Genomic DNA, 16,672 nt, shown 5'->3' on the forward strand with positions numbered 1-16,672 from the left:
CTCAGATTAGGCAATGACCTTCAGCATACRCTTGAACTGTTGACATCCTAACTAACTGGCTCGGAAGAGCACAGATAGATAAAACAGAGCTCACACGCTAACTGTCCTCACTTGTAATCTGCCATGCAACTATGGAATATGATGCAAGAACACAGCTGTTGATCATCCACGTTGCTTACTAATGCACACTTTCCTAGCAATGTAGGATAAATCCTACGTTGGTACAATAGCCGCTGTGGTTAAGTAATTTTCAAACCATTTATGAAGATCCATGCCAAACCTGATCTGCACCTCTGTATGAATTTCTTCAATCCACCTGCAGTTTTTTCTCATTGAGAAAATACCTGTAACCAATTTGATGTCCCAAGAATGTATGAGAACAGTGGTCTTCATCAATGTCAGACAAACATGTTCATCACCATTCTCCAACCACTTGCTCCCTTATATTTGGATTTTCGTGGTATCAGTGGACCTTGCYGATCATATTTTGGACTGGCCACGTTCAGCAAGCAGCCAATTTAGGCAAAACATAGAGGCAAAACATAACTATACTGAGGTTAAGGAGCGTTACAGATACTTTATGCTGGTGATCAGGAGCTCCCAGTCAAGACTGGTACACTGAACATCACCAGTGAAGCAGCTTTTGATTGGTGAGGTGTGCATTTGCTAGATGTATTGTTTAAATCAGAACCAACTTTGCAGTACTCAACATTCAGATGTACGTTGAACAATAAAGAAGTATTTTTTCTTCTCACTGGGCAAATCTAATGCAAATTACATATCTATATTACAGGAAGAACCTATCCAGAGCAGCAATACAATCTAAAAATTATACACATTAGCACAGTCATTGTGTTACATCTTTGTTTTAATGATCTTTTTAAACATTGTATTATCAGACAAAACATTTACGGCATGAGAAAATATTTATTTCCAACAGCATGGATTTTGAAAGTTAGTTGGAAGAAGGCATGTTTAATGCTATATTTCCAATGCTGGGTCAGTTGAACCAGTGTGTAGTAGTGCATATATTAACCAGTTACTTTAAGGAAATGCAAAAAGACATAGTGAAGTAGGAAGTGAGTACAAACATTCAAGGCAGTAAAAATGCAGAATACTGACACATGGCTGAAAAATGTACTTTTCTGTAATACTCTTTTAGTATCACACAAAACTAGCAACTCACTTTAAAACATTCTTTGTCAGCAACAATACTTCTGACCATATGAAATTATTAATTTTAATACAGTCTTTCAGCTGGAAGAGATATTAAGGTCTAATGCTCATATCAAATGCACGGATTTTTTCAGCTTTGCTTGTTTTTTAATGTAAAGTTTCAAGGTACTGCACTGGTATCACATAGGTCTTTTTATGATTGATTTTTACAGAAACATGCAAATATTAATGCATGAGCGATTTATAATACTTATGTTGGATTATAATTTGATATATTATTGATAGAGCACATCAAGCTTTTTTGTTACATTTTATGCTGAACTGTTCCATTTCAATTCGTACCAACTGCCATCATAGTTCTCATGGCYTAGGATGTAAAGCCAAAAAGTGGAGAAAGTAAGAATGCCTTTATTTAGAACATATATTAATGAAAATAATTATTTTATAGATAGATATATCTATCTACATATAATTAAGATTACATGATATTTTCATCAGCATGAAATGTAAAAAAAATTTTTCCAAAGACCCCAAAGTATTAGGAAAACACAGTTTACTGGCGCTGGACACTCTTAAACCAGTTTTCTATAAGGCTTTAGTTTTCCTGATGAATGGGACTAAATTTTTAAGTAGGTTTCTATACATTTTAGTTATTATAAGTGTATAAGTGTCATAATATATTTTTAATAAAATAAAAACTCTTGTGTTGTAATTAAAGATAGCTAGTTACCATTTAGACAAATATGACCTTTAAGAGAGTAGCTTGTGTCTAAAGTACATGAACTAGATTTAAGGTGCTTCCATAGTTTTGCTTTTATTCTTAAAAAGTACCACACTTAAAATAGTTGCAGTAATTGCTTGCTGACATGCTTTTCTTTGGCTTTTACCACATTTTTAATAGCATGTGATCTCCCTTCAGAGAATTTTATATTCATTACTTGCTTGATTTTGTAAAAATTAAATCTCTGTTGTAAGACTTAATAAAACAAAATGTTAGATGAATTTCCTTTGTCACAGCTACACCTTTTGCTCTTCTTTTCTAAATATCCTGTTTTATCAAGCAAAAACTGCAAGCAACAATAAATTTAAAGCTAGATATCTGCATGTTGTAAACTGGGTAGGACCAGGAGTTACTGACAAAATCAGCTGGTCATGCAAAATTAGCAAATTCTCTGTATTCCAATGCTTTGCCATCTAATCTGTCCTTTATTTCCCCCGACACATAATAACACAATGAAGCTGGACAATGGTTCAACAGCAAGTGCATGTGATAGTTCTGGCAAGACTATTTTCTGCTTTGATTAAGCACATGTTTTATCTGGGAGGGGCTAGAAAAGCAGGGCCTTTTTCTTCAGGTCGTTTCGCTTCCAAAGTGCCAGACGATCAAACTCTTCAATGCTCATTTTGAAGACTTCCTGGAACTCTTCAGGGGACAAATGCCTCTTGAAAATGAAAATACAAAGGTATCATTAAACTCTCATGCATAGGAGTACTTCTCCTCTTCCTAAGTCTTAAAATTCAGTACAAAATAATGCATTAGGATTTGCATTTCAATTCCCATATTGGTCTGGAAAAGCAAACACATGAAATCAAATGAACTCAGAGCAGCTGGGAAATGAAATTTTTGAGAGTAGTTGCTCACTTCTGAAAAAAAAATCTTTTCAATAAAGTTCCAGCTAAACAGAAGCTACAGTCTTTGGGGAAGAGATGCATTTATACATGGGGCTTCACAGCAGAGCACACTGAGACAAATTTAAGCTATTCCAGGACTTTAAAGAGATTGATAACAATGTAATTTCAGAGTTGGATTTGTTTTGCCTTGATCTTTAATGAGAGTGATCGACACCACACTGATTCACTAACAGCAGCCCACTGCTGACGTCTTAACTCCAAAACGTGCTTATCCATGGGGACAGGCTCATAGCAGAACTCCAAGGTGGATAAAGCTTTTTTGAAATGACAAGAACCTTGCTTCTATCTGATGTTTTAATACGATTCAATATAAAAAACTGAGATGTGGAGAAAAAGGTGAGAATAGCAACATAAAGAATTGAGAAGTGAGAAGTGGGAAGATAAGGAAGGCATATAATCTTTGCCTCACAATTACTTGTATACTCACAAAGATGGCTGCAAAAATATAAATACGTGAATTATAAATGAACAGCATATACGATTCTTCTGATAATTGTGGGCTCTTTTTCAAGCATTTTGGAAGTATCAGTTMCAGTTCTGCGTGTGTTAAGCATTCAGCAGCTGGAAGGGATGGATTCAGTGAAATCAGAAGAACTATGGCTTGCAGCTTTCAAACACAGCCTCTCCTTCTCCGAAAGGACCACTGCTGCCACCGGTGGCAGCCCAAGGGCTGAGCACCTTGGATAGGTCAGTTGGTTGAGCTGCTGCACGCAAGTGTGTGCAAAATCAGAGCCCTGTTTTGTGGAAATGCTGTCTTAAATACCTCTTCAGCCTCATACAGAGCCTCATCTAATGTATTCCAGTCCTCTGCGTTATCAAATAGCCTACACTGCTTAGTGTAGTATGTGTCAGAAAAATCAAAGACAAAATAAAAGCAGCTTTACCCTGTGAAAATACATGGTCTGACTCACACACTAGAAACCTAGRCCAAATCTGCAGTCTAGCCCCCTCCACCTCAACCGGGTTTTTGCCTTGCAGTTGCSCTGGGGCCGTTCTCCTCCCAGGGTCGCCTGGGCAGCCCCAGCCTGAGCACCTCAGCACCTGCCGAAGCAGATTTTGGATGCAGAAATGAGGTCCCGCTGGCTGCTCAGTGGAGGGCACGCTTGGACATGCCTCACACAGCACAGCGGGACTCAGCACAAGCTACACWTCGGCCTCCTTTTCACAGAGGGGATGTTGGCACCTTCCTTTYGCCTAACTGCCCCTTGGCTGCAGGGCTTCCCAAGAGGTGAGAAACCTGGGTTCAGTGTCCTCACGGCTCAAAAATGCACCTAAGCTACATCTCTCACTCTCCAGAAGCAAGCCAACAAGCTGGCCTCGAGGGGGATTTAGGGACGACATCATTCTCACAAATGCGAATAACGCTAGGGCTGAACGTCAGAGGCACGTGCCGGACGGAGAGAGGAACACGGCGTTTCTGGGGCCGCAGAGACAAGGTCTAACGTGCAGCCTGATGATACGTCCGCTCGCTACAAGAAGGAGAATCGCTGAGTCCTTTGGACTGCGTTTGTGCTGCTCAYTGAAACGGCCTGAGGTTGTCCCTCCCTTGAATCGGGCCTCGGCAGCGTCTGGAAGAGCGCTTGCTGCCATGGGCCAAGACTGTGTCAGGAACRTGCTAACGCACCGTGATAGTCCCAYGATGGCTTAATTGACTAGGACTGATGTATCCTTACCGGTCCTATCTTACCAAGCTCTTTTCTGACAAAATTGAAAGCAGAATTTTATTTTCCATTTACTAACATTGAGTTTATCTTTGCAATGTACCTTATATATGGAAAATTAAAGAAACTGTCTATGAGAAATCACTACCTTTAATTACCTGGAATGGTCAKTGTTGGCCCTTGTGGTTTCTTTAAAAAAAAACAGCCTTTCTTTCCCTCTTGATTCCACATATTCAGAGCAACAGTGACTAAGAGTTTGGAACTCAGCCTTCATTTTTTATTTGACCAATGATAGCAACCCGACATAAGCACGATGCATAACATGGAACAAATACCCCATGCACATTTGGCAAAGGAGTTCAAGTTTCCCGGGGAAATGAGCAACATCTGACAATATATTTTAGAAACAATCTTTCATTGTCAGAATTTAATTCTACTGGGTTTGGAAAGAAAAACTAACTTCTTTCTGCACTCACTATTATTTTTTAAATCTTTCTCTGGTAATATTAGGGAAAAAATCTAGCAAGCTTAATTTCACCAATTTATCAAAGTAAGGAACATGTTTGCAAGCTGCGAGATTGAGAAAGAAGCCCAAATGAGCAAGGTGTACTACATTTTGTTTTAGTTTGCTTTTTAGGTTGTAGATAAGACTTGAGATGTTGCCTTGCTCATGAGAAAGCAGCGGCAAATTCTGTAGTTCACGCTCAACGAGAAAATCAGAAAGTCTATACCCTGCAGGTAAATCCACTTTCCCAGTCAACCAAAACTACAGAAAATATAAAACTTTAGAAGGAATATTTCACCATTTTTTCTTGATGTATACTACAAAATGTCTTTCTATAAATTGCTATAGTCACATCAGAGCTATTTTGATTTTTATTTCAAGTCATTGGAGGGATTCTCAGATCAGGCTCAGAGGCCTCTTTGGCAGGGTGCTAAATGCTTTCTACATCTCGTTTCCCAAAGAAGCTTGCCACCAATCTCAGCACAAACTCTGTAACTTCCCCTTTCTTCTCCAAGGCAGAATTCACCATTTATCATTTTTCTCTGCCCTCAAGCTTAACAAGCTTTCAGTCCAAATCTATCCAAGCCAATACGAATATGCTGTCTGTTTCTCTGTTAACATCCAGATATGATATCACCTTCATTTCTTGAATGCATTAATTTTCTAATCCTACTAAAGTTACGTTTTATATCAGCATCAACTTTTTTTCCCCCTCCTCACAATCTTTCCCAGCTGAGGCATCCACGTCCAAAGCAGTTCAGAGCTGTGTTTCCACTCCAGAGATACTAGGAAGTAGCAGAGGTTGAGATGGGCAAAACATGAGCTCACTTATATCCACCTCCCATTCCACTAATTTAGGCAGTTTTTTGCTTTTAATCCTCCTCCACATACTACCCCTGAAAAGTCTYAAGCACTGAGCTACCAGACTGGAATATTAGCAAAACTTCTTACTCCATCAATGCTGTCCACATATTCAGCATTAATCGTAGAAGAAAGAAACATCTCCCCTTTGGTTTGAACCCTCTCTGAGGACACTGGCCTGCGCCCAACACACTGTAATTCCCACTATATCTCTTTCATCTCTGAAACCTTCACCACCCAGGAATGTCAAGCCCTTTCTTCAAGGAGAATGGGCTCATAGCTTTTTTGACTGACCCTAGAAGTAGCAGCAATTACAAGTTCTGGAATAATTGTTGATCCCAGAAAGATGTCATCAAATTGGCAAAACTTCAGCTAGATGTAACAAAAGTAATCGTGGGCTGCACAGTTTGATTTATGAGGAAAGACTAAAAGGCCTAAGTATGCATGAGCGTGGCCAACTGATGACTAAGAGAAATATGGTAAATGTCTACAAATATTTGAAGGGTCTAAACACCATGGGAATAGGCCAGTGTGGGAATTTTATGCTCATATTTTTCTTTGTATGTCTGATGTTAATTTTTGCCGGTACTATTGCTGAACCTCCTTAAACCTTACAGCTTTAAGACCTAGAAGTCTTCCCAAATGAAAGTAGAGAAAACAGACTATATGAAATCTAAGATTGATTAATCTTTCTTCTAAACTATTTAAATGTTAATTAGTCTTAGCTGAAATGCTCTCATGCAGAAATGTTATTTTATCTCATTAGTTAAACAAAAGAAGGGAAATTGAAAATCATGCATATGGAACAGGGCAGAATATTCATGAGAGAAAATGTATGCATAAAGCTTTACTTTACAAGGCCAAGAATATGTTTGGTTTTGTTTTTTTGGGGGGATTGGATCAGTGGAATGCAGCTTAAAATATCCAGCTATGTTAATACTGTACCATTGTGCCATTAAAGGAATGGCCTGACTTATTAGCAAAAGTAACATACATTCCTTTTCTTTATTGGGGCTGGCCTTGTTTACGTAGGAAGTCTGGGTGTTTTACAATGTGCTAGTAAGCAATTCTTGACTTCCTTTGTGACAATTTGGCCATATTCAGACAGCTTAAATTTCATCTAATTCTCTGCTCTGCATCAGTGGCAAAGCTAGGCACATTAGAAGCTGAGGAGAGGTTCAGAGGACCAAAATAAGGTGGCTGAAAAAGGAGGAATAAATCTGCTAGAACTAGCTACAAAAGAAACACCAGATACAAAGGCGCCGATGTATAGAAAGCTTTCTGAGTTAGGTATGTGTTGGCTGGAGAACTGCATGCTACTGCTGTAATTCCTCACTTGAATGTTATCTAAAATATGGTGTAGTGCTGTATAAGAAGGGTCATCACACCTTGCTGTACTATTGTAATTAGCTTTTCTAAAAYGCACACATACACACAATGGAAGAATTAAAACACAAATGTTTCATGTTAAAACATATAGGACTAAGGSCTGAGCTAAATCTCTCTATTGCAATGCAACCACTATAAAGCAAAATCTTCCTGTTCTAAGAAACATGGTCATTAAATGAGTGGTACAGATATGTGCTCACTGTAGAGTCTCTCAGAAGAAAAGTAATTAATTGCATATTCAAACAGTTACCATACAATGTTAACTCAGAAAATGGTGATGCTTTTTTTCTGTAAATTAATGAAGCTTGTCTCAATTTTTCTGTGGCCTGCTAAAAGGCCACTAACCCTCTAACTGGAGTTATACTGTTTATTCAAATCAATGAGATTTGTTTTCCTTGAGAATAATTGTGCTTTTAATGAAATTCACTGATCTTTAAAACTACTTCTTAGGAACACAACATTAGTGTGAATAAGTCACTGTACGGGATAATTGCAATTAACTTAGAGCTACACTGCGGTAAGCTGTGACCAGGTCATGCTGCACAAGCTTAGCATGTTTATTCTGTGTCTATAATTGGGTGGGAGACCTCAAGTGAAAAGCTCCTGATGTAGGAAATTCATAAAATATACTTCCTCACGAGTTCATATTGAATCAACAAGCCAACAGAGTGGATGTCAGGAAGAGATGAGCATAAGGTGTGAAAAGTCAAGGTCCTAATGGTGATTTAAAATCTCAGGTTTGTTTCTCTTTACGTTTTGTTAACTTATGTTCAGAGGAAATGACAGCTGAGCCTTGTATTACCTTTGCTTGATTCTCCATTGAATCCTTCAGCTAGTYACACTTTTTCTGGAGCACTGACGTGCACTCTATTTTGCAGAGTATAATTTTAAAAAGTTGTTCATTTCAATTCRTTTTTATTCAGAATCTTTGTAGCACTTCCAAAATCTGGAAGTAAGAGCTGCAGAATTCAAAATCCTGAGTATTCCAAATACAAAATACTCAAAATAATCTAGGATTTACTGGGGAAGATTTACCCACATGAAAGCAAGCATTCATGTAAATAACCAAATTTCATCTCTTTAGGGTAGCGCAGCGGCTTTGCTGATGGGCTCTAGTCTCACCTCCTGTGTTAGAATTTAAAATGTTAGAAATGTCTCAGCCAAATGAATCTGCAATAAAAATAACTTTCTGCCTTTTCCATTTTTTTCCCTCTCCCCCCATCACCTTCTAATGTGCCTCTCAAATTTAGCCCAAATATAACTTTAGGGTGCCCACTTGCAATTTTATGGACAATTTGATCTACTGACTTCTGAATCCTTGTCTTGCTTCCACGGTTGCTTGCACTCTTGTTTTCGGTTCCATTGCTGGGCCTCAGCAGGCTTCTTGGATATGTCTTTTCTAAGCCTACTGCATGCTTAATTATAAAACTGTAATTAGCCATGTGCCACGCTCCCATGGGAATACTGAATGTTATTCTCATCTATGGAGTAATTAAGCTTCATGCTCAATAAATATTTCAAACTATTAAGTAATCATCTTATAGAAGGAGGGAAACTTAAGAAATGGCACATGAGTTGCCACCTAATGAACTTTAAAAGGCATCACAAGATACCTAGAGAAACTCCATTTATCAGGGGATAAGGCAGTAGATGCTACTGCTGTGAGCGTGCTAGACTACAGCACTCAGCTACAACCTTGGATAGATGTGGGGGTCCTGGGCTTGAGCTTTCCCCAAGAACAGCCTGTTCCCTCAGCATGTGTGGCTCATCCACAGCTTGCCCAGTCGGCAGCAGGCATAGATCACCCTCTCTGCTCTGCTTCCACAGGGTAATGAGGGCCCCAAAACAGCACCCAGGAAAAGCACTGAGGAAGGGAATCTGAAATATTTCTCCCTGATGACATAAGCCCAAATATACGCAAAGGCTACTGGAACTACGTATGCATCTTCCTCAGTACCTCAAAGATATCATGCAACTTCACTGAGAAGCTGCATTCCAGAACTACTGGAATAGTAGCAGAACTACTGTAGGGTACTTAAAATCCTACCTCTTATGAAGTGTCACTAAAATAAAAATATGAACCCACAGCCAACTATGAAAATGTCTAGAGGGTCTTGAGTTTCAAAAATGTAGGTCCTGTAAGTGCAGCTTTAACTTAAAAGAGGTAGACTACTATTAAGTTGGAGTATCTAATGGAATTGTTTGTTGCGAGTTCATGGATGTTAGTGCTAGCGCTTGTTTGGGTATTTGTCCCAGACTCACAGCTGGGGCTCAGAGACTTGGCTTCAGGTAATATGTCTATGTTCTTTGGGCCTGRCCCAAAAAAGTGTACTGAATTCAACGTGAAACTTTCTGCACACATTTGCATTAAATACAAAATACCTTGTTCTTAAAGCAGATTTTCCGGTTTCCCTTAGTTTGGGCTTTACTGTATCCAYAATATGAATGCTCCTATCTAAACCTGTTCACTCCCACACTGTTTTCACCCAGATAGGAATTAACTTTCATACATATCATGTCATTTGTAATGCATATTTTCATTTTACAATGGCTCCTTTCATAAGTGCTTTGAAAATTGATACAGGCAGACATCCGACACTGATCACAACACAAGCATATGCTTAGAATAAGGAACATGACACAAATGTTTTGCAAGTTAAACAGTGTGAAGTTCCATTAGAGTCAGTGAACGGCACTTTCCCATGCCAAGTTATGAATTTCATTACAAAGTGAGCCCTTAACTGCCTCAAATTCAGCCCCAAACTGCAAACTGCACTTCTCTGTCTCAAAACACACAGCGTGCCAGCACTGTCCTGATTTTCCCCATCTGAGCTCTAGAGAAGGTGGGACACAGATCATAACTTGTATGAATGACATCTCCTAGCTGGAGCTGTTATAAATTCAGGCCAAATTACTGGAAACCATTCCTAAAATGGTTGCAGCCCAAATGGCTACAACCCAAGGCGATTGTTGAATAAAAGCTAGTGGAAAAAATGTCATCCTTAAAACAGATCCAGACATGTAGTGTTAGGAGGAAAACCGTGTTTGAATTAATATGAGTACTTTGTTCAAACAAGACCGCACCCATGTTTAAATCTCTGATTTCTGTTTACAAGAGAAAAAGGTGGCAGATGAAGGTTTGCTACTTGACATTCCAGAATATTTTTTTCCTGAGCAATTGTTTCAGTATATCCTTCTGAAACAGAGAGTCAACAGGCCCAAACAAAAGTGGAATAAGTTACTTTCAACTGTATTTGATAGCTGTGAATGAATAATATTTCTTTTTTAACTCTTTGATATTCAAAAGGAAAAGGAACTAAAGGCTAAAGGAACTAACAGTTAAAGACAAGAAAATCAACTGAAAAAAAACTAAAAGGGTTTCAAAACGGAATATTCTAACCATGCTTGCTTTCAAAACTACCCAGTTACGACCATGTAAGAAATCTTACATTCTATGATAAAATCAACTTTAAGTGAGAAAAAAAGTTTATGCAGCTGTGCACATGCCATCAATTTAGAAGTATAAGCACTGAACCAACTCACATTGCTGTGACTGAACAACAGGAAAGGAAAATCTGATATAAGATAAAGATAATAAGCGTACACTTTAGAAACCCAAAGCATAAATCATCAAAGCTATTCAAGTGCTAAGAGCGGTCATCAAGATTTTCAAATGTGTCTGTAGTAAGACTTGCACTTTTTGGAAAAGGAATAGACCATGCAGAACACCGTGGGGAAAATAATGGTTAAAGAATGTGATAATTTATACCATCCAAAGGTGATGTTTTAGTCCCTGGAAACTCATGATTGCAAGTTATCCAAAACAGGGCACATTTGCCCCCAAACACACATATTTAACTCTTTTCATAATAAAATCATCCTGTTGATAAAATGTTCCAAGACAGACCCAAATATGCATTTCTTCAAATGCTACCGCAAAAAAAGCATTTCAGAATCATATTTTGCAATTTTATTGCATTAAGGCTGTGTGTTCACAGAAGAAATACAGCAGCCTAAACAAAGTAGGGACCTATGGAGCTTATTAAAGCAAGGCCAACTTTAAAATTASACCAGATTGCTCAGRACCTTCTCCAGTTGAGTTCTGAATACTTCCAGGGATAGACACAGGCTCTGTGGGSAACCTGCTCCAGCTCTTCACTTTTCCGGCTAAGATTTTTTTCCTGATATCCTGCAATGTGTGACTGTTGCCTTCTGTCTTTTCACTGCATACTTCAGAGAAGAGTATGTTTTCTCTCACCCCTTTTCTCCAACCCYTTTTGGATAGTGGAAATCAGCAGTTAGCCCATACCTTAGCTTTCCCTCCTCCAGGYTACACAAAGTCATCTCTCTCAGGCCCTCTTTGCCCATCAAGTGCTCCAGCATTGCAAGCATCCTAGGTGTCCTCTATTGAACTCTTCCAGTTTGCCATGGTCTTGTACTGGAGAGCTCAAAACTGGACACCATACTTCTCATGTGGCCTCACCAGTACTCAACTGGAGAGAACAATCACTTCCTTCACCCTGTCAGATACACTTTTGCTAATGCAGCCTAGTATGTGTTTAGCCTTCATTCTTGCAAAGGTGCACCGCCAACCCATGTTCAACTTGTTTTTTATCACGACCCTCAGGTCCTTTTCTGCAGAGCAGCTCCCTAGCCAGTCAGACCCTATCCTGTGTTGCTGAATGGGATAATTCTGTCCCAAGTGCAGGAATTTGGATTTACTTTTTCACACTTCATGAGGTCCCTGTTGATGCACTCCTGTAGCTTGTCTAGGTCCTTCTGAATGGAGGCTCTGCTCCCCCCAGTTTGATGTAATCTGCAAACTTTGTGAGGATGCATTTGACCTCTTCATCCAAATTATATAATCCAATCATGTTTTATTACTTCACTGTATTGAAACATTACCTAAATTAATTGGTTCTTAATCATTTCCCTTTAGACTCACTCATGAGATCACTACTCCATTTAGTAGCCTAGTAAAGAGAAACTTCTCAAAAATTTCTGGGTCAAATTCTTATCTGCTATAAATTCCTCACAGTTCTAATCAGTTTATACTAAATGAAGATCCAGGCTATTCACTGAAAAGTTAGAGTGCCTGTAATGTATCTAAAAATCAGCAGGTCATTTATTATAAGTGGTACTAAATGTTGCATATATTAGTTCAATGCTGGCATAAACATCTCTTCCAGGAGAACAAAGAACTGAGCTACTTCTGTCTTACTGCTGAGTTAGAACAAGCAAACAAAAATATGAGTGTTTCTGTGTTTGGATATATGTGGTTTTGAGGAAAGAATTTCTGTTATTTTAATGCATGTATTGCCAGTGGAGAGTTTCTAATCTCCAGATACCTCTCAGGCTTAGAAAAATATGCATTTTTACAAAAAAATATTATTTCTAAGCCTGAAAATAGATTTCTTACACAGCAGAGTGGTAATCTAAAAAATACTCACAAAGGGAGCAAAGTTAGGAAAACCCCACCCTCCTGCAATCCTTCGTTTCGACCATTAGCAGAAGCCTTCACTGCAGCTTCCCTTAATTTGACCCAAGGAGCGAATATTTTCTACTGGAGTTCACTGTTCAAGACAGGAACATTCACTGTAGGAGACTTCCCTTGTAATAAGGAATCAGAGATGAACGGCAGTGCCTTTTCCATAACATCTATGCCAGATCATTCACTGTTTAYAGAAAACTCCATTTCACAAATAGAAAATCACCTCAAGTCAATTTGCAAGAGGGCTGCAAAATAAATCTAGCTTATGCAAATTTATTCACTTTATAGCTATTAAGTAGATCAGGAAATCAGAAGCATTGTGCATAGGAGCTTCTAATCATASTGGACAAGGTAAGATCACTTTCAACTCTGACAACAGAAAACAATTTTCAACTGTGACAATAGAAAACAATGATTTTAGGTTTCCTTTCACCTATACCACATTCACCCTTCCTTCTGCAGCAGGAAGAAGGAGGTAAGATTTGACCTATAAAATTGATTGCAATAAGGCTGRAATATGAGAATGCTGATTTTGTATTAAAAGCTTTTCTGAGACAAACCACTGTAGAGTGTGGATAATAATATAGCAGCTTTAGATAATACAGTGCCATCACCTTCCCCATTTCTTCAGGCAAAATAYTGTCCTTTCAACAGTGAAATTGGCTGAGCAGGATCAAAATAGATCAGCCAGCAAACCGTTCTGCTCAAAGAGAGAAAATGCCTCCTGGAGATCTGTGAGAATCAAATCACACACTATAGCTAACATGAAACGTAGCTCAAAAAAAGGCAAAATCTAACCTTTACTACCTGCTTTAGCATTCTCCGTGTTGCCCTCCAAAAGCTCAAAGATACTAAAAAGTGCTAAGTGGATCCTCTGCTAGCAGGCAGAGTGTGCGAGGGTAATCCTAGCCTGTTCCTGTGAAAATCCACAAAGCCATATAGTTCTGAATCTTGAGTTGAATGCACAGGCCAGCAACTGAGTTACAATCTTCTTCTGCCACGAGACGAAATAATGATAAACTGCCTTTCTGTGCAAAGCTACTTATTTCCAGCAATTCTCTAATGCAAAAGAAAGGGACAAGGGAGGAGGGGAAGAGGTTGGCYGGGAAGGCAACAGCTTGTTCCTGCCACTCAACTGTGCATATGTTTTGAATGTGTAGATCTGCTACTGCCCCTGCAGTTATAATCCTACTAAAATACTAATTTAATTGTTTAAAAACTACCAATCTCTAATAAATGTAAGACGGTCTACAAAGGAGTCCTTTTTGCAGATGCACATGCACAGTGCAGCAATCAGCAGGATCGGTCTGGTCCTCTTATCGCTTTCCTACTGCAGGTTTGAAGCAGATCTTGTTTATTGTTCTTTTAGAAATCTCTATGAGATCTTTGAAGTGGTTGGGCTTCTCGAGACATTAGGCACAGACCTGCACCTGGACTGAAGCAGACTGAGCAACTCTAATGTTAAACAAACAGCAATCCCAGCTGAGGACAATGTATGAGTTATTGATAATGGCAGCCAGGACATGCGTGATCCATCCAAAGCAAACTATAGGTTGTCTTAAAAAAGCAATTTGCCATTCAGACCAGCCCAATGTGTTTAAACAAAGACTCTATTCTTTAATATACACAGACGTATATACGTATATATAAAAGAATCCTTTATAGGATATGTCCAGATGAGTATCCCTCCAACTCCCTGCTCCTTTTTCTGGACTCAYGCTTTTTATTATGGATCTCATGCCTTGCTATACCCCAGGCTTAAAAAAGCACAGGTTTGAGACTTTCTTTTTCTTACAATCAAATCAATCCTACTTGCTAGGTAATCAAGCGAGAAACACACAGAAGTATTTAAGGAACATACACCATTCCAAAATATACTATACAAATATGAACTTGGTATATGAATTTTTCAAAAAAACCCTTGATCTTTAAAAAGGAACTTGTTGCTAGTTGATAGTTTTTCTTCTTTTCTGCTTTAAGATTAAAGTTTCTTTCTTCTTTTCTTGGTAAATATTATCAAGGCAAAAATACTATTAATTTATTTGAATATAAATCTTCCTAAAGTACTAATGTTGTTAATTATTTAATTTTTATTGAACTAGCTCTTGTTCTTAATATTAGTTGGCACAAATATACACAAATTTAATAACTCAGGTGAGTCTTTCTTCAGTCCTGTAATTATTCAGACAAAAAAATCRGCTTTCCTTTAGGATAAATCGTGTCTGAATTTCTCCAGCTCTTACACACTAAACTTTGAGAGAGGTGGATGCTACAATATTAGTACATCAGCTGCAGCCCTAGTACATTCGTAATGGATCACAGACCACACAACCAAATGGCATCATGCTGAATGAACTAAATAGTTGAGCTTTACGTACAAAATGCACATGACCTGGTTTTGTCATACTGCTTCTACCTAGTTTCCCATGATTTTGAAGGAGAACAAATTCACAATTCATACAGTCAGATCATTGCATGGATYAGGAACACAGATCCATATATTTGCAGGATAAACGGAGCTTTTTGTAATACCCAGATTATTCCAGATGGGTCTTTTTTATAGGAACTCAAAACCCAAGGTTCTATCCACTCCGTGTAGACCTTCAACATCCTACAAAATCATTCAAAAGTAATGAATTTCATCGGTATCTTGGTAAAACATCACACTATCACACATTTTCAAGGTTCTGGGGTATTCTGTTTCAATTAAATTGTCCACACGCTCATGTTTTGAAATAAAATATAATGGTACTCCCTGTCATTGGAGAGGGAGAGAGAAGGTCATCTTATTTTGAAAAGCCAATCTGCCTTAAATATCTGTGAGCTATAAACTTTCAAAAGTCACCTAAACTTTCTGGTCTAGATCAACTGAAGTCAACAGAGCTATGTCAGGTTTTATCTGCTGATATTTCTGCCTAAACTATTCTTTCATTGCTATTACTTAACTTGGGCATAAGAATAGCTAAGATCATAAATAAGCAGGGCAAAAGACTTGAAAGCCATCAAACAAATACCATTCCTACCTCCAGTCTGGTCCTGTCCACGTCCTTAGGCAACTTCACACGAACTCGGTTTGTTACAATAAGTGTTTCATACGGATATATCTGTTAAAGAGACAAGAGCATATGAACTCCAGACAAATCTGATTCCAATGTATGGAAACGAGTGTGTGGGCAACTTACTGATTTAAATGGTACATATTTGTATCCTTATTTGACAAAATAATTCACTGGGACAAAATTAACAATATAAAATAAAAAAGGAACACATTTAACCTTGCTAGGATGTGCTGAATCTGATTGTTCTTCCAGAGCTGGAAAAGCACTTCTTACCTTGTATTCTGTAAGAGAATGAGAACAAGTTCACAGTTTAGAATTTTTAGGCTTTTCTTGGAGTCTCTGCAAGGCACATTTAGTTACATTAGTTATTTATTACATTACTCTGTATTTGCCATATTTCTCTTAGCATTTTCAATAATTGTTGGATAATTGCATGTGTAGTAAGCATTTGACCTTAATGGTCTGAATGCCTTAACATGACCTGTAACATTACTGGAGAAGCAGTCCTAGAAATCAAAGGCTTATAACAGAAAATTCATCTCCTGATGCCACTGAGTTAAACAGTGAGCATGTCTGGCAAAACTGGGAATTTTTCTTTATAAGAAGCTTTTGTGTGGAGTTAAGTCAGTCTGTCATCCAAAAGTCCTACCCTTATTGTTTTTTACTGAAAATAATTAATTTGTATGGATTATTACAGACATTTCATTACGAGAACATCTGAAAATCATCAAGTTAATAGAATATTCCAAAATGACAACACCCTGCCCTTGGAATGCAAATACTGGGTATAAACTAGCACAAGAATATTCTACTTTGCTCAGTATTGGTATATGTAACT

At 38.2% G+C, this 16,672-nt stretch overlaps 1 protein-coding gene across 7 annotated transcripts in view; it reads right to left on the reverse strand.

The window, feature by feature from the left end:
* Nucleotides 1-850: 850 nt before the first annotated feature.
* The window catches only part of ABLIM2 (actin binding LIM protein family member 2), a 141,129-nt gene continuing 125,307 nt past the window's right edge, over nucleotides 851-16,672 (reverse strand). For 6 of the 7 annotated variants that reach the window (XM_085309616.1, XM_085309617.1, XM_085309615.1 and 3 more), the window contains 3 exons: nucleotides 16,051-16,115; nucleotides 15,799-15,879; nucleotides 851-2,618 (listed from right to left, as the gene is read on the reverse strand). In XM_085309616.1, the coding sequence (XP_085165742.1) occupies nucleotides 2,505-2,618; nucleotides 15,799-15,879; nucleotides 16,051-16,115 (260 nt within the window). In that variant the 3' untranslated portion in view covers nucleotides 851-2,504. The remainder of the gene's footprint in view (nucleotides 2,619-15,798; nucleotides 15,880-16,050; nucleotides 16,116-16,672) is intronic. The other variant, XR_014896430.1, reaches the window with a different exon arrangement.

Source organism: Rhea americana, unplaced genomic scaffold (genome assembly GCF_003343005.1).
Source record: "Rhea americana isolate MKP2758 unplaced genomic scaffold, rheAme1 scaffold_30, whole genome shotgun sequence".
Lineage (NCBI taxonomy): Eukaryota > Metazoa > Chordata > Aves > Rheiformes > Rheidae > Rhea > Rhea americana.